The sequence below is a fragment of the Sapajus apella genome, unplaced genomic scaffold (genome assembly GCF_009761245.1).
Source record: "Sapajus apella isolate SASKATOON/1434 unplaced genomic scaffold, GSC_monkey_1.0 scaffold63, whole genome shotgun sequence".
Lineage (NCBI taxonomy): Eukaryota > Metazoa > Chordata > Mammalia > Primates > Cebidae > Sapajus > Sapajus apella.
The window spans coordinates 9,408,482-9,431,581 of NW_022437003.1; the positions used below are offsets into that span (position 1 = coordinate 9,408,482).

At 47.3% G+C, this 23,100-nt stretch overlaps 1 protein-coding gene across 7 annotated transcripts in view; it reads right to left on the reverse strand.

Annotated features, from left to right (window-relative positions):
- The window catches only part of JARID2 (jumonji and AT-rich interaction domain containing 2), a 283,238-nt gene that overhangs the window by 23,581 nt on the left and 236,557 nt on the right, over positions 1–23,100 (reverse strand). For all 7 annotated transcript variants that reach the window (XM_032247772.1, XM_032247766.1, XM_032247771.1 and 4 more), the window contains 2 exons: positions 12,524–12,759; positions 2,934–3,954 (listed from right to left, as the gene is read on the reverse strand). In XM_032247772.1, the coding sequence (XP_032103663.1) occupies positions 2,934–3,954; positions 12,524–12,759 (1,257 nt within the window). The remainder of the gene's footprint in view (positions 1–2,933; positions 3,955–12,523; positions 12,760–23,100) is intronic.

Sequence of the window (23,100 nt, forward strand, 5' to 3'; positions counted from 1 at the left end):
CACACCTTTCCTACCAACTCCCAAGTTCCCTTCTGAGAGCCCCAACACCCACCCACTCATTCACACAAAGGAAGTCTATCTTCAATCTCACTGCGTTTCGGGAGCAAAGAGCAACGCCTGCGTGAGGGCACAGGGCAGTATGTCCGTCACTTAGCCTTGTCCCTCGCCCATGAGGCTACTCCTCAGTGAGTAAGCTGGTGCTTAGGGCCCCTGCTGATCAGGTCAAAGAGCACCGCAAATGCATATTAAACCTCAACAGGTTTCAATGCACATCCAGTGAATTCTCCAGGGGAGAACTGAAAAAGCAACCTCTCTCAGGCCAATAAGGGAGGTGGGAGGGGGCATCTTCCAAAATAATCATCCATAAAATGCTAAACAAAGTAAAAATTAACAAAGTTTTAAATCTTTGGAGTGTGGGGATATACTGTTTTTAAATAATAAAAGGGAAAGTGGGCACAGATCCCATCCAGGCAGGGTTCCTGCAGACACCAAGCATGGCGGGACCCACCAGGTGAAGTGTCTGAACTACCTCGGCAGACACAGCAAGAGAGCAAGCTCCTGGCACATCAGCAAGACCAGGGATGCGGGCACAGAAGCTTGAATTCCACTCCCACTAAATGGCAGGACACTGGGCTGATTTGGTTGTAGAGAAGAGAGGTGTGGGGTAACATCAATGAGGAAGCTGTTACCAGTCTCCACAGGAGGGACCTAATGAGGCTTGAGACTCCGCAGCTCACTACAGGTCTCAGGCTCCCAGAGTCACGGGTGGTCTCTGGCTGACAACTGCGAGTTCTTCCTCTGAGGGCAGGCGGGCACTGGGTCCCCTTATGGAGATAGACACCAAAATGAGTGCCCCAACTAAAACAAGTACTCCACTGTACCAGTGGGTCAGAACACAGGTCAAAGAGAAGAAGAATCTATACTTTCATATTTCACTCTCAGTAGATTATAATGCAAGAGCACCTGAAAATCAGACAGCACTTGCAAGAGTTCTTCATGGAATCCTCACCCACTGTGATCACTCCCACTCAGAGCCTGGAGGCTATGTGGCCAAGTCCTTTCCCCACCCAATTCCCCCCGTGGCACAGCCACTACCAGGCCTGCAGTGCATGTGAACCTGCACAGATACAGAAGGCACACACACTGGGGGGGATTTTCACGACCACTTCAAAGTTATTAAGTTTCTAGTACTGTCAGATGGCTGAGCTCAGAACCCCCACCCTGAGGCCCTCCTGGCTCACAGGCAGGTCAGTACCCCTTGGAATGAATGTCATACGCCTTAGCCTTCTCAGTGACGGCAAGAAGCAGCAGCACAGCTGGTGAGGCAGTGTGGCCTCTGTTCCAGGGTAAGGCAGTCAAAGGAAAAGAAAAACCTACTGTAAACAAAAGGGGCTGTCACTATGACACCAACTGTGTCTGTCCTCAAGCCTCCATCATCCACCGAGCAGAGCAGAGAAACTCTTGTCTGCAGGTTTCACCACGGGCAAGAGGACTTGGTGCGCTTCCATCGCTGACTCAGGGTCCCCCTGTGTCCCAGGCAGTCACGGAGCAGGGTTAAAGGTGTGGGTGGGTGCACGCATGTGCAGAGCCTGTTCCCCGCACTGCTTCCTGTCACGTGCCGTTTCCAACAGCAGAGCACAAACCAAGAACTTCTGCAAATTAGGCTGACCATCACTCAGGCATTAGTCCCGGCAGGCACCTGCTGAGGGGACCATGAAACCTCCATTGCATGGAAGCCTGTCTCGCTGCCGTCCCCGACACTTACATAATGGCTACATGTCTCCATGCCGTAGAAAATTCAGGATCTCCAACATGGAGGCGTGGCCTGTTTCCTCCCATGGGTCTAGACTCATGGGGCTGCAGCCTTACCTGGATGCACCTGACTCCACAGACTCCACTCCACCTTAACAGGGCAAGTTCATCCTCACCCTGTGTTCCCAGCGCCAGGACTGAGAAGAGGATGACAGGAGAGGGGGGCTACGGGGGAACTGGAGAGGAGGCTCTGCCTGCGGCCCACCCTGAGGGGCCAGGGTCTGCACGGCAGCCGGGATGTGCGCTCACTAAGGGTCCCCTGTGGTGAGTTTCCAGCAGCCTCAGTGAGAGTGCACCGGGTCTCAGAAGAAATATTAATAGATCCCTTGACCTGCGGCCTTGACAAAATCACCGGAGAAACTGAAGCTCAAGGAAACACGAAGAGGAAGAAGAGAATAGACAACGCTGAGAAGGACGAAAAATGGCCCACGGGCTCCTAGAGGACCATAGGCTGCAGGGTGAACCTTCCGAATTCATACATTGAAGCCCTGACCCCCAGCACCCCAGGACGTGAATGAATTTAGAGATAGGGTCTTTCAAGGAGCCATTATGTTAGAATGAGGTCCATAGGATGGGCCCTAATGCAATGTCCTTCTGAGAAGAGGAGATGAATACACAGACAGAGGTGGGACCAAGTGAGGACACAGGAAGAAAACAGCCATCCACAGCCAAGCGGGGAGTCCTCGGGAGAAACCAATCCTGTGGCCTGAGGCCTTGGGCTTCCAGCCTCCAGAACTGTGGGGGATGTCTGTTGTAAGCCCCACGGTCGGTGGTGCTTTGTCGTGGCAGTCTAGGAAAATCCAGAGGAGCAGTGCTCCCCACGGGCCCCGGGCCCCTGCTCTGACTCCAGCATTTGTAGGCAGCAGGTGACAGCCCAGGGAAAGCAAGGGGCCCAGAACCCAAGTGGGGGCTAACCCAGGATCCAGGCTCAGTACCATTCTTGTCCGGCCACCGACACCCAGGACCTGGGAAGAGGGCTGCAGGGGAACGAGCTGAGAAGCCCGCTGCTCCCCAGACACCGGAGCCGAACTGGAGCTTCAGCATGGGAAGGGAATGTGAGGACTGTGATGAACTGCAGGATCTGGGGGCAGGCAGGGACCCCCACCCCGGCGCAGACCTACCTATGAGCGGGAGCTCGTCCATGGTGATGCCCTGAGATTTGAGGTGCTTCTTGATGCAGGCCAGCCGCTGCACGTTGGGGCCCCAGCGCCGGCCCAGCTTGTGGATGTGCTGAATCTGCGTGACGAACCGCATCTCGTCGTTGAGCTTGCACTCGGGCCGCCAGTCCGGAGGGGGGATCACCCTGCACATCCCGAACTTCTCCACCTGAGCGCGGACCGACTCGATGTAGATGAGCGGGTCGTGGAACTCCTTGGCGGAGGGCCTGAGGACGGGGATCTCGTCCATGGCCGCCCACCCGGCCTTGCCGCCGCCCTTCTCGGCCTTGCCCGAGTCGTGCTGCTTGGGCACGGACTCCGGTTGCGAGGTAGAACGATTTTCACAGGAGGCGCCGTCCGCCTTGCCGTGTGCTTGTCTGCCTGGCGTGCTCTTCCCGGCCGTGGCCCGCTTCGGCCGGTTTCTCTCCAGGCTGCGCTCGGGCACTTCCTTCTTCACGTGTCCGTTCAGCAGACCTTTCTCGGCCGGGGCCTTCTTGCCAGGGCCTTCGGCGGGGCCAGCCGCCCCTTTCATCTTCTTGGGGGGCGACTGCGGCTTCTCCGCCTGCTGTGCCTCTTCCAGTCTCCTCTTGGAGTTCCGCAGCCCCTCCCGCAGCTGCCGCCCCCCCACCTCCTTAGTGCATGACTTTGGGTTCAACCTGCCACTGACCTTGAGGCCATTGACGGCAGGCCCGGTGGACTTGGACGCCCCCCCGAGGGATAGCACCTGTTTGCGGGTTTTTGCATTGCTACTTTCAGTTTTCCCTGAGATTGTGTGGTTGACAGCGGAACTGGGCTTGTGGTGATTGGGTTTGGTGTCCTTGACCAGTTCTCTCTTGGCTTTGGTGTATGTGACAGCCCCCTTCGTCACCGTGGCAGTGTACTTCACAGTTTTGGATGGTGAAGGTCTGACCTCGCGCATCTTTTTGGCACTGGTTGCACCTGCACCCAGAGATGACATTCGAGTGACTCCGTTTACCTTAGAGACCTGTGGAGCAGCAGAAGCAGAGGCGGAAAAAAACACAGAATCAGTACCTGCCACAAACACAACCGGCCCACCCATGAGAAAGGGCCTGGGACCTGGGAACGAGCAGACCCAGCAGCCTGTTCATAAGAAGAGATGTGGAAATACCAGCAAGAGAAGCACAATACACGTCCCAGAACTAAGCAGTGATGTCCACGTTCAGAATCAACTATACCCTAATCCTTCTTCACAAAACTATACGGCCTGCCCAAGGCGATTCTTGCAGGGTTTCCCGGCTGCATTTTCATGCTCCCACGGCTCTTCCAGGAGATTTGGTGTTTCCCAATGAAGACGTCCCCACGTGCCACACAATCACTTGTCCTGAGCTTGTAAGAGTTGGTGACAGTAATACCCTACTTGCTTGGGGGAAGTGGAAATAGACACACTCACATATCCCTGCTCCAAGAAAAGTCATGTCTGCTATTTCTGTACTCCACAGAGCAGTATGACCTGCCCACAGGATTTAAAAATCTATGTGGCTAAAAAAAGAAAGAAAACAAAAATACTATGGAAGGAAAAGAACAGCAATGCTCATGTGGTTTGGCTCCGAGTGGCAAGCCAGGCCCGGAGGTGTGGCTGCAAACTGTCAGCAGCTGCTGTCTGCCTTCCTTCTGGAGAACAGCCCAGGACAGGGCCAGCCGGGATGGAAGAGGGATGCCCGGAGCTCAACGGTGAAGTAAAACACGCCAACCCTGGACAAACTTTCCCATTGGGTTCTATGTGACCTGGGCATACAGAGGCAGTCCTATAGCTTAGACACCATGGCAATTCCGGGATACATACATGTCAGAGAAAATGCGGAATGACAAGGGCAGACACCAGAAATGCACAAGCTTCCAAACGAGAATAAGGAAGGGACCGATGGGGTCCCTTGGGGCTGATGCCAGGCTTGATGGTTTCAGGAAGTCGTCTCCATGTCACACCGTGGCTGCTGTCCCATCACTTAACCTCTTGGACATTACTTTTCATCTATGACATAAATTTCAAGTCAGGGACTTCAGGGTTTTATAATCACCACCATCTCCAAAGGAAGAAACTTAAAAGATTACTGAGAAACACAGAATAGAAACACTAACTCCCAGGCCAGGAGCAGTGGCTCACGCCTGTAATCCCAGCACTTTGGGAGGCTGAGGCGGATGGATCATGAGGGTCAGGAGTTCAAGACCAGCCTGGCCAAGATGGTGAAACCCCCTCTCTACTAAAAATACAAAAATTAGCTGGGCATGGTGGCGGGCACCTGTAAACCCAGCCACTTGGGAGGCCGAGTCAGAGAACTGCTCGAATCCAGGAGGTGGAGGTTGCACTGAGACGAGATGGTTCCACTGCACTCCAGCCGGGGCAACACAGTAAGACTCAGTCTCGAAAAACAAAACTAGCTCCCTTTTCTCTCCAACAGCACCTGAGAGGAAGGTGCCAGGAAGGGGAATCAGGACAGCTGGCCACATGCGGTGATGGACAAGAGGGCACTGAAACACCAATGCCACAAGGCTGTGCAGGCTGTCCTCACATGAGGATGAAGGTCCCCAGATGGTGAGTAATGAGTCTTAGTGACCTTTCTACTAAATCTAGGCTGGCCCAAGAATAAGCAGTTACCTTAAGTGGGGTGGGGCATGGGATGAAACTTCCCCAAAGCACCCAAACCAGTGGCTCTCAGCATCCCCTAGAGGGCTGATGTAAACACATCACTGGGCCCTGCCCCCAAAGTGTCTAATTCAGAGGGTAGAGGAAGGGGCCGAGAATGTGTGTTCTGGACCAGATCCCAGGCAATGCTGTGGGCTGACCTGGGAACTGCACTTGGAACCACTGAAAAAAGTATCAGTGGAAGTTCATAAAAATCAAAAAGGAAAGAAGCCACTGTATTTCTCTACATGCCACCAATTAAATGTAGTCCAATCAAAGTCACAAATTCTTGGTAGGACATCTCTTAAGGGCCACCCCGGGAGGCCTCACTCCTGGAGCCAGGATCAGAGGCCCCATGAAGAGGCAGAAGGAAAGGCCCAGGAATCACACTCTGGCTCCTAAACCACTTTGGGAGGCCAAGACGGGCAGATCACCTGAGGCGGTCAGGAGATAGAGACCAGCCTGACAAACATGGAAAATCCCCGTCTCTACTAAAAATACAAAATTAGCCAGACATAGTGGTGTGCGCCTGTAGTCCCCGCTACTCAGGAGGCTGAGGCAGGAGAATCGCTTGAACCTGGGAGGCAGAGGTTGAAGTGAGCAGAGATCGCACCATTGCACTGCAGCTGGGCAACAAGAGCGAAACTGTCTGTTAAAAAAAAAAAAAAAGAAGCAGGACTGATAGGGTCTGGAATAAATAATGGGAAACCCTTTTTGGGAGGAATAAAGTTCCTGGAAATGATACATTTAAAATAGATTTATAAAACCAGGAGTTAGGACAGACAGAAATGTTCTCTGGTAAGTATCACTCATCTGTAAGAGGAGGTACAGTGAGGAATACAAATCTCTTGTTTCAACTGTTCTTTCAAATGCTTTCACTGAAACCAAACCAAAACAAAACATTTAGAAAAACAAAAGCAAACAGTAAACTCCAGCTGGGGCTCATCTTTATATCCATCATCCAAGACAGGGAGGTCGATGGACCTCAGGTATCCAAGACCTTGGTGAGGAGGTAACACCTCTACAGGTGACTGAATCTCCTCTTAACCCATAGGGGTGCAGTCTGTTTCAACCTACTGCCAACACAGGAGTCTCCTTAAGGAGGCTGGCTACACAATACGGCTTCATCTATTCCTACAGATGGGGAAGCACCTGGCAAAATGGCAAACTCCATATGGTGCCAGACATAACCCACTCCTGTGAAGTTCAGGCGTCCGCCACCACTACTTGCTGAGGTTTAGTTCCGTGCTTTCCAAACCTGACACCCCTAAAGCCCCTGGGGGAGCTTCAAAATAATTTACACCCCTTCCCTCTAGATTCTGTACTAACTGGTAAGGATCAAGAAAGGGACTCTGTTTAAAAGCCCCGGGTGGCTCAGTGTCCCCACAAATCCGTGGACCCTGCCCTTCCCTAACACCACTGTCCACATGCCAGAGTGCAGTGCTACGTGTCTCATATTCTATCTCAAGTAAGAGTGCAGGGCCTTTGGGTCCATCCATTCCGGATTCTTGGGGTCCCCGAGTTCATAGCTAGCAATGCTACAGGGAGATAAATTTTCTACACAGCTGAATTCTATATATCACTATCTTCAATGGCAAAAGGAACAACTTGTTTAAATGTTTCTGACAACCTAAATACTGGATTATTGCCAAGGTATACATTCAGATAACTTGCTTAGTGAGAAAATAACAGTTATCTTCAACAGTATCTACCCAGATATCACACACGCACACCCATGTAACAAGCTCAAAGACGAGATGGACCTCACCCACAACACAGAACAAATTACAAAGACTAAAAATGGCAAGTGGACTGGCCGTCTTCCCCCTTGACACATGTTCTGTGCCCAGCAGGAAAGGCCACAGGGGAGCTGACACGCTAACACAGGAAGCAATCTGCCCCTTAAGCTGCTTCATGTGCCCTAACGGGGAGAAATAAAACAGAACAAACCACCCAGCCAGCAGCACCACAGAGGGGAAACCCAAGACCAATCAATCCAACAAAAAGATACCCCTGTTCTTGGCCTGGACTTGTCTGTAAGCAGCCAACGCTTCATCAGTACAAAAGAAAAGAATGGAGGATGGCATTGTATTACCTTGCTACGAAGGTCTCCCCCAACCACCTCTGTATCAGTTAAAACCACACAGCCCAGTTGTGTTGCCAGCGCACTACAGGGAAGGTGTCCGCTGCACGTCCTGAGGGATTCCACAGAAGGGCACATACAAGAAGCCACCCGAGCTCACTGAAGAATGAGTGCCGAGGCACACTACCGCAGGACCCTCCAGTGAATAACAATACGTTTCAGCTGAGAAGCTTTATACATAAACAAGCTTCTTCAGAGCTCAAGTTGCTCCTTCTCTCAGGTCTGTTGTGGATTTCTGGCTTCTCAGCCCGTTCCCCCCTAGCTGCCAACCCAGTTCTGCAGAAAATGAGGTGTCTGCAGAATGTGTTGCTTGGCTCATAGCCAACCATCACCTGTATCTCAGGTGATTCCAGGGGCATGGCCATGAGGTTTTGGAGCAACCCCTTCTAGTCATAACAGAATGAGTTCAATTTAACAGGCAAGGTTGAGAGCATTTTCCAGTTACATTCAGCTTGATGAATAGTTGCAACAATACCTCATTCTTCTTGCAGAAGGAATATGAGATGAGAGATATGGAAGCCCAGGAGATCAAACGTTCCTACCTTTGTTCTTAATAACAGAAATTCCATAAAAACTGTGCCCAGTCCACCCTCTTGTGTGCTTACTTTATAAAATACCTCCCCTCCACCCTTACGGGTTTTTCTCCACCTCCTTACCGTCACACAATATTTAAATCAACTCACTATAATGACAGATGAAAAGGAGAAATACACTTCCAAGGCAGAGCAGAAGATAAGAAATGACTCTGATGTTTTTGGTTAACTAAGCAAAAATGTTTTAGTCGCTCAAGATGATGCTGCTGTCCTCGGTTCAACCTCAGATTCAGTGGCGAGCTCTTCTTCCCCACGAGAGGGAGCCGTTGAGCCGAGGCCTCTGCCAGCCTTTCAAAACAGAGCCAGAGCCCAGAGAGAGAAACAGTTGGTGGCTAGGGGTAGTCCATTTGCGCTTTAAAACTTGAATCAAACACAAAGAGCCTAAACAGAAGCGAAAGGCGCTGGACAGACAGTGAGTTATGGAAGGGGAGGAGCAGCCGGCTCAAACACGGACCGCAGGAGCAGATGGGCAGGAGCCTTCCAGCCAAGGCCAAGGCGAATATGCTTTGGGAGAGATAAGTGGGTCCTACCGGAGAATCTAGATGTGTGCATAACCTCTCCTCCCACTGAACGCAACCTAACAGGGTCACAAACACCACACCACCAGCAAGTGCAATTCAAACGACACAATGTCATCAGAAAAAAACCTTAAACATTTTTTAAGGCTGATACGATTTTCTATGTTTCCTTCTTGATGGTCGTATTTCATTTTCAACAACTTTAAAAGAACATTCTCAATTCCTTGGCCTTCTCTGAATCTTACAAAGGCAGGACTTCTCTGCAACCCTTACACATTTTCATGTGAAAACCTCTTCAGTGACAGTAGCCTAGCTCAGTGGAATCCCCTGCAAAGCCAGCAGGATTGCCAGCTGATCATTTTCTTCTCGCACTCAGCCTCAGCGCAAGAAATGAAAATCACACGTGACCACATCTGGCGCAGCCTAACCGTCCATATCCTGGCTTACAAACCACACAAATTTCTACACGAGTAAAAAACCTGCTCTGACTCTCTTGGAAAACTACTGCTTCAAAACCCTTGCTAGGGATAAAGCTTGTTTGCTTGACCAACCTAAACTCGTTACTCTCTGAGAAGCACTATTTCAGGAAAGCAACAGAAAAACGCCATTTGCTCCTTGGTGAGACCCTTACCATACAACCAAGTTAATGCACAGAGGCAATCCCAGCCCCCTGACAATTGCAATGTTACACAGGCATGTGATTCCAGACAGAGACAGCTCATTTGGTATTATCCACAGTAAAGGGCTGGCCAGAGCCCTCCTACCAAAAACATGACATTGGTGAAGTGCGTGGTGGTATGTTCTAAGTCTCCAGGGCCTCCATAAATCGCATGCACTATCACATGGCATTACCCGGTGCGCAGGAGGGGAAGTGATTTTACACTTGGCCGACAGGCACATGTCCCCACATAGCTCATCAGAGCAAGCAGGGAAAAGGCACTTCTCAGCAGCACCCCCAGAAAGCTATATCCCTCCACACTTCAGACAATTACATTTAGGCTTTTAAGCTGACAAAAACAAAACAAAAAAACCCACATGTCATAGTTGAAATGAAAGATCAGAGGATCCTCTGGACCCATATCCTTCCGGCAGCTGAAAAGATGAAAGGTCACGGTCTAATCATTTGCATTAAGCAGTCACAAGGGAATCTACAATTTGTTTTTATTGACCTTATTTTCAGAGTACTTAACTAACAGGACCTGGGGGTTGGAAAATTTTTCCTTCTATTTCTCACAATGTCCCTGTGCGAGGACTCGGCAAGACTGGCTCCAAAGGAGTAATAGGGCCCGGGAAGGTCAAATAGCACATCTCAAGTCTCAATGAAGGGCAGGGTCAGAGCCAAACTAGAATCTGTAGCCATGGGTCATTCCATCTGGGCTGGTTAGACTGGACCAGGGAGGGAGGAGGAGAAGGAAGAGGGAGAAAGGAGGGGAGGGGTGACAGGAGAGGATCTTCATCCATGAGCACAAGGCGCTACCTCCAAGGACTCTATCCTGAGCCCTGGAAGCAGCTGAGCTCCTGCACTGACTCAGACAACAGAGACGGGCTGTATGAGGGGCCTCCTTCCTGCAGCTCGGATCCTGCACAGGGAACAGGTCACATGAACACGCCATGGAGCACAGGGGCAGGCAGGGCCATCCCAGGCTAAGGCGGTACTTTCTACGCCTCCTCAGCTCTTTGCTGTGCCCAACTGTGGTAATCCCTCTCATCCCCTTACAAAGGGAAACCCGAACTGAATGAAGAGCAAGGGCTGAGAGTAGGCTCTGACCAGCTAAGATGACAGGTGTATCTCACAGGTCCCCATTCGTGACTGTGCAAGAGGGTGTGCACACACGTGTCTGCCGTGCATGAGAACATACACAGTCACATGTGCACTACTCAGGTCCTAGGCCGCCCTGCATTCCTGCCCTCACCATCCCGAGAACGGGGTCTCGGGGCAGAAGGGCACGATTTGGAAGCTCACCTGAATATGGCCTCCAGTCCTGATGCGGCCCATTACAATTTTACCATGACTTAAAAACCTCAAAAAAGCAAAGTGGGATGAACAGAAGATAAACGGAAACAACTCTATTCTAGGATCCTGGGAAAACAGACAGGATGCAGTCACGTGGAGTAATTGCTGTCTTTCTCTCTGGGTCACTTCTAATTCTTTTCTCTTTCATGAACGAAAACCTTATGTTGGAGAGTTCTGTACAAGTCTCCATCGGACCGACGGCACTGCAAACAGGGTGGGAGTGAAGAGTCAGAGACCCACGGCCAACAGCCTGGTACCTCCCTGGGCTTTGTGCCTCCTGTGCTGACAACTGGGGGCCCAGTGGTTGAGAGAGGCCACCTGAGCACATGGTGTGGCCCAAGTCCACACTGTGGCTGTTGTCTCTGGAGGTGTTTTGGCAACAGTGGCCAGCATTTAATACATGCTAGGTATGTGTGGACTATGGAACATGAACGTGGTGATTCCTGCTCCATCCCCGCCCCCACCAACAGCATACTGTTTGACAGGGAAAGGTTCATGTGTGCATGCACAAATACCTCTGTGCCTGTGTGTGAAGAGTCACATGTTCACGTTCAGAGAGAAATATGTCCAACATCATCAAGAATGAGAAAGACCATCTCCAGCACGAGATGAAGTTGAGTATTTTCACAGCACAATGACCACGTGTTAGTCATTCTGCAACACTGCCAGCCGGGACATCTCTTCTGTCCCCTCCACAGTTTCCTCTGAATCTACCTCTGAAAATCATAGCCTCCGGTCTCTTCTGGGGAAGGTTTTAACATTCTGTGTTTGACTCGGTGAGGAAAGCGCATCAATGATCCCATGACTCAGAGGATGTTAAAATGGAGTGGGGAACAGGAGGATGAGGAATCAGTGAAATGCCACCTGTCCAGGGACAGACCCTCAGCTGTGTGCCTGCAGGAACCTGCCTTTATCCCAACGACTCATTCCCAGGGTTGTGGGAAATCAACGCCCAGGGAAGGGAAATTCGGACACCAATAGTGGCTGAGCCCTGAGATTTTCTTCAAAGCTGCCCCACCAGGAGCTGTATTATCTGTGGCCCTGTTGGAGGGGGGCAGTTTGGGGCAGGCAGGAGCAGGAGGTGGTCAGGGTGGCGTCCATCCCCACTCTGTGGGCGCTACAGCACAGGACCCAAACGCCTTCCGTGGAAGAGGTGCCACCCAGCCACACCCCATTCCACAGACTGCTCGGCAGTGCACACACCATGCACATATTCTGCTTCAAAGGCAGGGTGGTGAAATGTTAACTTGTCACATCAAAAAGAACAGAAAAGTAGACCAGGAATGTCCACTAACAGAACTACACCATTTGCAGTCCTGTTTCAAAACCTAACCTAAGAAAACACGTTCCCTGCTACTCTACCACCTGTTTGGAGCCCAGGGTGGGTGGGTGGGAGAAAGCTTCAGTAAGGAAATGAGTTCCCTTTCTCCGTGAACACACGTGGTGAATGCAGTGGCCCCCAGGGCTCAATGCAAATCCAACTGCCCTGCCGCAGCTCCTGCAAAGGCGGTTCTGACTCTCCCTGTCTCCCCTCTGAGCACCACCCTCCTGCTTCCTGAGCCCGCTGAAGATGAATTTTCAGCTTGCTGAAGTGATGTGGGAAATGGGGTCTGGCACACCTGCAGGCACCCCTGGCATACTTTACCTGCTTCCGTAAGTCCTGAGCCGACCGATGCAGAGAGGGGTGGTGGTGGTTGGCAGCAGGCCCCTTGGCCGAGGAACCCGTGGGGGGGGTCGCTGCGGGGTGGTTCACCGAAGCCGGCTCCCGGCGGCTGTCAGCCCGGTGGTCGCTGTGCTTCTCCTTCGCGGGAGTGGCTTCTTTGCTTTTGTGTTTTTGAACAGGTTCCTTCTCCCGTGTTGACCTGCTGGAACCATTGAAAACTAGAAAAGGAAGGAGAAAACAAGAATAAAATCACTACTTGACCACTACCATGTAACCTACTGTATGGTTTGGCTTTGTGTCCCCACGGAAACCTCATGCCAAACGATAATCACCATGTGTTAGGGAGGGACCTGGTGGGAGGTGACTGGATCGTGGAAGCAGTATTCCCCATGCTGTTCTCCTGATACCAAGTGCGCCCTCACGAGATCTGATGGGTTGTTGTTGTTGCTTTTTTGTTTTTTGAGACCGAGTCTTGTTCTGTCGCCAAGCACCAGGCTGGAGTGCAGTGGTGTGATGTCGGCTCATTGCAATCTCTGCCTTCTGGGTTCAAGCAATTCTCCTGTCTCAGCCTCCTGCGTAGCTTGGATTACAGGTGCATGCCACCACACCCAGCTAATCATTCTATTTTTTGTATTTTTAGTAGAGACGGGGTTTCACCATGTTGGCCAGGATGGTCTCGATCTCTTGACCTCGTGATCCGCCCACCTCGGCCTCCCAAAGTGCTAGGATTACAGGCCTGAGCCACCGTGCCCGGCCGATCTTATGGTTTAGAAGGGTTTGGCAGTTCCCGTCTCACGCTCTATCTCTCCCGCTGCCATGTAAGACGAGCTTTGCTTTCCCTTCGCCTTCTACCATGATTAAGTTTCCTGAGGTCTCCCCAGCCATGAGGACCTGTGAGTCCATTTAACCTCTTTTCTTTATTAATTACCCAGTCTCAGGTAGTATCTTTATAGGAGTGTGAGAATTAACTGTATACATCTCCACTCCCTGAAGTCAAAAACCATTGACCATCAAGTGTCAGACGTTCTCAAAACAAAACAAAACAAAACACCAACCAGCACCTGAATGCAAATGACAGGGAAAAGCCTAAACATCAAGACACAAAACTACATTGAAAATCCTAACCATTAAAAATTATGTGCTTTAGCTAAAACAATGGAAAATACATTCTTTAAAAAACTCCCTACGAGAAAACTCCAGCACCCGTCAAAATATCAACATCATACCTTAAGAAAAAGAACTTAAACTTAGGAAAATAACAGTCTCATTCCAAGAACATGACCACCTGGAACGTAAGTAAAGACAGAGGGTATCCAGAATAAAGTGTATTCTGAGATTTAAAAGAGATGCATTTGGAGGCCAGAGAGCTATAGATGTGCATGGGTGGGGGTACAGCTGCTCTGCCTGACCTATTAGTGACAAGAGAGATGAAGAAAGGGGTGACGGAGCTTAGAGCCAGACCCATTTTCTATTCCTAAATTCAAAAACAGCAATAGCTAATATTTCTCTCTCTTTTTTTTTTGAGATGGAGTCTTGCTCTGCTGTCCAGGCTGGAGTGCAGTGGCATGATCTCAGGTCACTGCAATCTCCGTCTCCCAGGGTCAAGCAATTCTGCCTCAGCCTCCCGAGAAGCTGGAAATACAGGCACGTGTCACCACAGCCAGCTAATTTTTTATATTTTTTATAGAGACGGGGGTTTCACCATGTTAGCCAGGATGGTCTCGATCTCCTGACCTCATGAACGACTCGCCTTGGCTTCCCACAGTGCTGGGATTATAGGCATGAGCCACTGGGATTATAGGCATGAGCCACCACACCAGGCCCATTAATAGCTAATATTTCTTACTCAAGTGCTTACTATAAGCCAGGGGAACTGTACAAAGCCCTGAAGTACACTCAGCCTCTGAATCCTCAGAACCACCATACAGGACAGGACACTTACTGATGGAGAAGGTAAGCGCCTGGTACAGGCCATGTCACCAGTCCCTTGCATATGAGGCCAGCCTATGCCCAAGCCCACCACACCCCTCCGCAAACCCCAGGAGGCTACAAGTGAGAATTTCCAGTGAGTATGGTGCTTCCCACCCACTGGGCAGAAATTTCAAAAGAGAACAGGGATGCTCGGGGTTTCTGCGGGAAACCCAGTAACACCAATGTGATGGGTTTCTCCTTCTGCTGTACGGGCCCTCACATCTCTGTAACCCACAAAGGCCCTCCTCTTCCCACACACAGTCCAAACAGGGCCTATTTCTTCAGGGACGGAGGAGGGGCACGCTGTTCCTGGGTTGCTTTAGGCAGAGCAGCAAGGGGAAGCTAGAGTGATCTTTTAGCTGTCAACCTGCCGGAGGGAGTATTCAAAAGGTTACTGTGTCCACTCATCCATCTAGCAACTGAGCAACTCCAGGCCGTCCCCACCCCAACCAGCACTTGCACAGCACTTCAGGTAGAATTCCACTACCCCCACTGCGGCAGATCAAAGTGAAAATTCTTCCTCCTTTGTGTTGGAAATCTCTTCCTATTGGCTTGCAAATCTTAACTCCTCTACACAGCAGAAGTCTCCCTTCCCCCACCATTCAATCTTACATTGTATTTTAAGAGTCCTTTAAATTACATTAATGCCTTACAAATCGCAAACATTGTCCCTTTTGTCATTTACCTAAGTCATTTGCTAAGGTGCCAAATCTGCTAACACATTTCTTTCAGTTTCTTGCTTTTGTACTTAGTGTATCCTATCCTTCTGTATTTTTTCAGATAAGCAACTTTTGAGTATACACTACATTATTAGTGACTGTAGTCACGAGGCTGTCCAATTTATCTGCCAATTCTCTCTCCCCTTGAACCAACTTTGCACCCTTTCACCAACATCTTTCCATTCCAACACTCATGCTTTCAAATAGTAAAATAATCTTCTAAGTTTCCTTGTAATTGTTTTCTAATTAAACTGCTTGGATTTAATTATTTAGTCCAACAGTCCTGGTGTAAGACAGAGATGTACATTTTCCCTATCTGGACTGGATGCAAGCCTGTATCTCAAAGTCCCTTCCAGCACCAGTGATGAACAGATTTTAAATACTGAAGGATAGACCAGGCCATGTCAAAATACAGGACACGATCCGATGCTGCACAAGGTTCTACTGGATACTACTCTCTGTTGCGGAGAAAATGGAGAGCTTCATATGGCTGGCATTTATTCTCAGTCTAAGTAACATCCATTGTCAGAAACCATCAAGCATGCCCAAGATGGCAGTATCTGTGCTAGCTTTCAAGACAAATTAAAAGCAACATCCATAAGAAGTCATACTTCAATGTGATTAAAACTCAAGCCAAGGGAACATGAATCTAGGCAATTCTTGATCATTCACCAATTTTCTAAAGCAGTGAACACAGCTTCTTTATTAAAATATAGCAGAGGAAGTAGTTGCTTTTTTTTTGTAAATATCCAATGCTTCTCCATACTTCCCTGTGCTTTTTGCTGCCACTAAGACATGTCTGCTACGAAGAAGCACCAGTTCTATAATTACTTCTCTTCATTCAGGTAACAAAATATTATTCTATGGGTTTGCCGCCCTTCAAAAAATATCTGCAGCTCATGCCCAGCTGTATTATTTACAGCTCGGCAATTTATTTAATCCTTGGTTTTCCCATCTATAGACTGGAGATGGCAGATGCTCCCGTAGGTAGAACATATCTACCACAATGTCTGGGGTTAAGGAGGTACGCAGGATTTGGGAGACGTGATCACTGCATGTTTAAAAGGGCCATCTCGGCCAGGCACAGTGCCTCACACCTATACTCCCAGCACTTTGGGAAGCCAAGGCAGCAGGATAACGAGGTCAAGAGTTCGAGACCAACCTAGCCAACATGGCAAAACCCTGTCTCTACTTTAAAAAATACAAAAATTAGGCAGGTGTGGTGGTGGGTGCCTATAATTCCAGCTACTCGGGAGGCTGAAGCAGGAAAATTACTTGAACCCGGGAGGCTAAGGTGGCGGTGAGCTGAGATTGTGCCACTGCACTCCAGCCTGTGCAACAAGGGCGAGACTCAGTCTCAAATTAACAGGGGGAAAAAAAAATGGGCCATCTCAGGTTACTGCACAATCAGACTGTGGGCACATCTCTTTTTGTGTCATATCCCTCCCAGCAGAGAGTATAAAGAAGGATTTCAATGCAGACAAACACTGGTCTCAGCAAGACCCAATACACACTCCTACCACTCTGGGTCATTAACTTGTCCACACTGACCATGCCTGTTACATCTCCTACTCATGCCAGACTGTGAATGGGAATCTGTGGACCAAGGCCAAAGGAGCCAGGTGCCTCCTAATGCTTGCCAGTATCACTTTCATGGGAAAAAGAGGAGTAGCTCATCACCTGCCTGAGCAAAAGAAAAGACAACACTGAAAATACATCCCAATTTTCCACTAGTGACATGTTGTCACATCAGTGGACTTCAAAGGAGATTTACAGACCCGTCGAGGACCTAGAAACCCTTGCAGGAGAGATCTGCTAGAATCAAGACCATTTCATAATAATACAAAGACATGATTTGCCTTTACAATGGGTAGACATCTGCACTGATGGTACAAAAAATGGTAGGTTAACTATAAAGGAAATGCAAATCAAAACCACAATGAGATATACCACTTTCCATCGACTGGGACGATTATCATATCATAAAGATGGATAATGATGAGTGACTGCAAGGATATAGAGAAACTGGAATCCTCACACACTACTAGCAGAAATGTACAATGGTTTCTCCTTTAGAAATAGTTCCTCAAAAGGAGAAACAGAGGTGGCTCTCATATGACCCACCAATTCCATTTCCAGGAGCGTACACAAGGGAAATAAAAAATAAGTCCACGTAAAAACTTGCACACAAAGATTCATGATAGAATTATTATTAATACTTAAAAATTGGGGTAAATCCCCAAAGATCCAGCTGATATTTATTTGGATAAACATAAAATGGTATATCCAATGAAGTATTAGCTGTAAAAAGGAAATCAAGTATTGATACATGCTATAGCACATTTAATAGGTATGTTCTATGATGTATGAATCGTATCTCAACAAAATATATTTTTAAAATATAGGTGAAATCACTGGTATCTTAGCATAAATAAAGGCAATGGCACTAAATTACTGTACACTAATCTAGTATGCATTCCATCTCTGCTACCAGGGATTAGCAGCAGTTAAAAAAAGAGCCAGTTTTACTTAATGACCTTGATAAAGTCATACCAACAGGGATTATCACTGAATCATGACCCCTGAGCACACATACTTTGTGTGACAAAATGCTATCACACAGAAAGCACTTCTCCTATATACAGAAATATGATGATCATCTCTAGGAAAAAGCACTTGTCTGATTGTGTAAGTTTTTGGCTAGCCCCTTTCTTTCATAGGATGTTATTTTTATTTGAAGAAGGACCTACACACTATAATTCTTCGGGCTCAGTTATTGTAGTTTTTACTTAGTTACTAGAATTTTTCAAATAACAGTCGTTGTTGCCAATGACAGAATTTAGGCTTTCAGGCAAAAATTACAGTATCAGAAAACCAGGATCTGCCATCATGAGTTTGACAGAAATTCTTTGATAATGTACAAGAAAAGGGGTGCTAACAAGAACTCACTGAACCATTATTTTCAAATGACCGACACAGGATGCTACAAAACAGTGCATAGGTTAAAGGTCCATTCAAAGAAAAAGACACACCAATGGATATTAACGTAACAGAGTATGAAAAGTTGGATGATACAATACAGGTCCCCAGAGCAACTGACCTGTAAGAAACTGCCACTTGTTGAGCCTGCTGTCCTATCAAATAGCAAAATCATCTACAAAGGCTCCTCCCCATTTCCCACATACATACATCATTTATCTGAAGCTGATTCTCTTCATATACATCAACCAAACTAGGTATTGCAAGATGCAAGAGATGAATACAGAAGCAAACGTAATAAGGCAGTATTCTGCTAAACATGAAATTTACAAAAGGGTCAAATAATGTAACTCTTAACAATAAGTTTTTGATTTTGGACTATGATTATTTTTCATTAAAAAATGCTATGTGTTTAACATGTAACTGGTTTGTATCATTTTTTAAATGAATAAATATTTCAAAGTATCTTCACTTTTTAATTCTACTATGGTAGATATGAGAATTAAAGCTGATATTAAAAAATATAATCCACATTAATAAAAGCCTTTGGGGGTCCCTTAATAACTTCTAAAAGTAGAAAGGGGTCCAGAATACAAAATGCCTGAAACCCCCAAGGCCAGGTCATCTATTCTCTTACTCCTTAAATGATGATATCAAGAAGCTTCACATTTTACATGAAACTGACAGAAGTTACACAGCTCTTGGCAGGGAAGGCCACTTGCTAAGCTGGGACCTCACAGACACTTGTGAAGAGTGCAGCCATAGTCAGTGAGCAGTATGTTTCTGATCTGAGAAAAACAGATCCTTCATGGCAATATCTACACCTGAAACCAGATGCACAACTCTTTGCATGTATTTTGATGTCTTGAAACCAACTGCTCAGGAAAATACTATGGAAAGCAAAGCAGTGAGTACTAGGATTACAGGAAAGGGGAACCAGAGGGGAGGGGGAGGCAGGTGACATTAACATAATGAACCAAACTGGCTGCCCTGAGGACTTCAGCAACCCACTCTACTAAAGAACGTTTTGATTAGATATCTGGAAATGGAAGAGTTTTCAAACATACCGAAAGTAAAAACTGAATCAAACTAACTTTGATTTGCAAACAAAGAGATGGTTTCAAGCGAACCCACTTGTTATAATCATCATGCTACTTTTAGAGCAGTGATATACCCATATGGCAAACATATCCAAGAAAGTCAAATCATGTGTTAAACGGGAAGAAAGGAGGCAGGGGGAGGACTGGGCAACACCAACAGAGCCAAAGACAAGGTATATTTTGTACTCAACAGCTCATTAATTTTAAGTGTCGTGGGAACCTGCCAGTTTTACTCCTCCAAGTAATTATCTTTTGTCTTAATTTGTAAGATTCGAGAAAGGGAGAGGAGAGGAAAGGAAAAAAATATTCACTCTCACAGGGAAAGATTAAATCCTGTGAACATAAGAGAGAAAGAAAGTGCAATGTATAGAAGTCCTCCACACACTGTCCCCAATTAAAAGAAATAATTGGACTTGTTTCTTTAAGGAGAGAAGAAAAGCATTCATCACTGTGAACCATATTAGGAAATTGTATTGTACTCAGATACAAATAGCTTTACATTAATGAACAGAGACAAATATATTGATTTGTATACACATCCTCTGAAAGTTAAACGGACTATAGAAAAGTGTTTTCACACCACAGCAGGCAAAATCTTTAAATCTAAAGGCTGGTATTTTGATTTAGGGTCACTTCATCCCTGAGAAGGTAAGATTTGCTCCCAATGAGGGATGAAAAAGATACCGGCAAAAGAAGTTACTTTAGAAACACATTTAACAGCAATCCTGCAACAGTGTGAAAGGTGGAGAGCTACACTTTCCTAGGGGACTTCACATTTATACCTCTAGGGAGCTTGCCCTAAACAATGTTCCCCAAAAGCTTTGTTTACATAGTTAGATCCTGACATAAGCTTCCTGGATTAGACCCTCAAGAAAAGCAGCCCTACGAAAAGCTGATCAGAAGGTTTTTAATACCATCACTACATGCACTACTCCTGACTTTGATTTCTAGTTCTGTTCACCAACCCCATTTGGACCTCAATTCCCTGAACTACAGACCAGCTGGGCTGCTTCCTCTTATCCACCCTCCAGGACTTGCTGAAGTATTTTAAATAAAGTATATAAAGTGCTTTGCCTTCTTCAGAGAAAGGAGTTATGCAAATGTAAGAAGGATGATCTTTTTGAAAGCTCTTGCTGCAATGGCAAAGATCCACATGTGAAAAAAATAATTTGTAGAGAAAGCTCACAAAGCCAGCCTTCTCCTTTTGCCTGCCTCCAAGAGCTTCCCAGAACCACATGCCCCCGTCTTGCTAATTACCCATGCTAATAAAGGCACCTCATCCAAACACAAGGAGGGACTCCTGAAGTGTTTTATTAGGTGAGTATGAAACAGGAGTCCTGACTTGGCATCCAAGCAAAAGTTATGAGATACCCTGGGATTACGCAGTCTATGACCTAAAATAACAGAGTTCAGAAGGCCTAACCGCCTTGAAAGAGAAATCTAGACACGGACCATCACAGGAAGTCAGCCGAAACATCTGCTAGCAAGGAAACAGAGGAAAAGAATGAAGAGAAGACCCTGAAGATGGGATCCAACTAACCCCCAAATTAAAAGACCTTCTTCATGTCCACACCCTAAAACAAATCAAAGGGGCAAAAACAAAACAAAACAAGGAATCACTGCAAACAAAGAAGAAATGTGTTAGGCAAGGGAAAGAGATCCACCGCAAGCTTCTGATCTCAAGCCAGATATTTAAATGTACGCTTCATGTCATTACAAGGCATCCTCACTTGGGCAAGACACAGACTCCGTCAATTGGCTGGCATTAAATCCCTGTTACTGTACAAAAGCCACACTTGCTCCCTGGAGCCAGTTCAACTTTGCGTCACTATTGTCTGAAAACAATGGAATGTCTGCCAACCTGTGCCAACAGTTCAAATGGATTTTAATGTAGCATGTGTGAGTGCTGCAACCCGGTTTGCCCTGGGCCAAAACAGCTCCTCTAACTTAGCTACAGCATCCACGCATAAAACTAGGGAAAGCTGCAAGAACACAGCTTAGGTGAGCAAAAGCCCCATTATCACCTTCCAGCCAGCCAGCAGCTCAGGCACAGGGAACAAATGTCAACCTGGGATGCAGGAGACGGAAGCGTCATCTGCCTCTGTACTCCAAACCTCCAGGATCATAAGCAAATTCTGCTGGATTACAGGGTTTGTAAAACCCTTCTGGAAATTTCAGACATTGAAATCACTTTCACTTTGATCACAATTATAGTAGAAATATGGAAATAGAATGTTTAAAGCCAACTGCATCCTCTTCCTTTTCTACAGAACAACTTAAATTCTGTAGTATTTTTCCTGCCAGTCGCCACTTGGTTGCGACTGACCTAACAATCCTACAAATGTTACATGCAATGATAAAATAACTAAGACTTGGATATATCGGCCCTTTACACAAATCTCTTACATATATTCCTGCTCACATACAACACTGAAGATTAAAAGGCCATAAGACCTTTATGAGAATATAAAGGTCAGGACAACAGAAAGACCATAAATCAGGATGAATGGTTTGTGTCACTGAAAAATGGTTTATTGGCCCTCTTGCCCCCAAAAGCACTGGGGAAAGGACTGCAGGCCTGATGATTACTAGCCCACAACCTGTGTGGGCATCAGTCACTCTAAGGTGTTTGCATTCACAGCGAGGGAGGAACATCTGGATGAAGGGCCTTATGGGGCAATGGGCAGTGGGTCTGCAAGGGTCTCGTGCTTTATCACTGGCAAGAATCAACATGAGAGCACAGAACTGCAGGTTACACTCAGAAAAGGACGGCGATAACTCCTAAAGAACAAATGATTCGAGTGTGTCTGCAGTTCTGGGTTTCATAAAGCCCTAAATTCTAAAAATAATGATTTATAAAATGCCAATCACATCTGACGTCAGTGATAAGAATTCTGGATCACCAGGCCAGGCGTGGTGGCTCAAGCCTTTAATCCTAGCACTTTGAGAGGCAGAGGTGGGTAGATCACAAGGTCTGGGGATTGAGACCATCCCGGCCAACACGGTGAAACCCTGTCTCTACTAAAAACACAACAAAATTAGCTGGGCATGGTGGTTTGTGCAGTGAGCCGAGATCGCACCATTGCACTCCAACCGGGTGAAACAATAAGACTCTGTCTAATTAATTAATTAATTGACAGACAGGTGTGGGGGCTTGAGCCTGTAATCCCAGCTACTCGGGAGGATGAGGCAGGGTAATCGCTTGAACCCGAGAGGCGGAGATCACAGTGAGCCAAGATGGTGCCACTGCACTCCAGCCAGGCGACAGAGCAAGACCTCGTCTCAAAAAAAAAAAAAAAAAAAAAAAAGATTTCTGGCTCACCTTTGGATTTGAAATCTATAACTATTCACTACACACTGAGAGATAGACACCCTTGAAGGTGCAGCATGGGCGTCGACACCATTGATTATAAAAGTTACAGGCAACTTGGTCATTTTCAAAGTAAAAATATTAAAACAAAAAAACTAAGTACGGTCGGCCCTCTCTGTGGGTTCTGCATCCATACCTGTGAGTAGTGAACCCCACCTGACATATCCTCCCCCATAACCTCAAGCAGCATTTTGATTCAGGTATTAACAGTTTTACAAAAAAGGAAAACAAAAGCTTGAAGAGGTTAAATAACCAGCCTAATGTCACTGGGCTAAAAACAGGTATCAGAGCCAGAAGCTTCTCTTCCACCACCAGGCACACCATCTTCTAGGGGCCTGTCACAGAAAGTTACACAGGTGGAGCTATAACATCCCACAACACCAAACTCATGGGGCCTGGGCCAGCTGTCTGAAGTGCGTA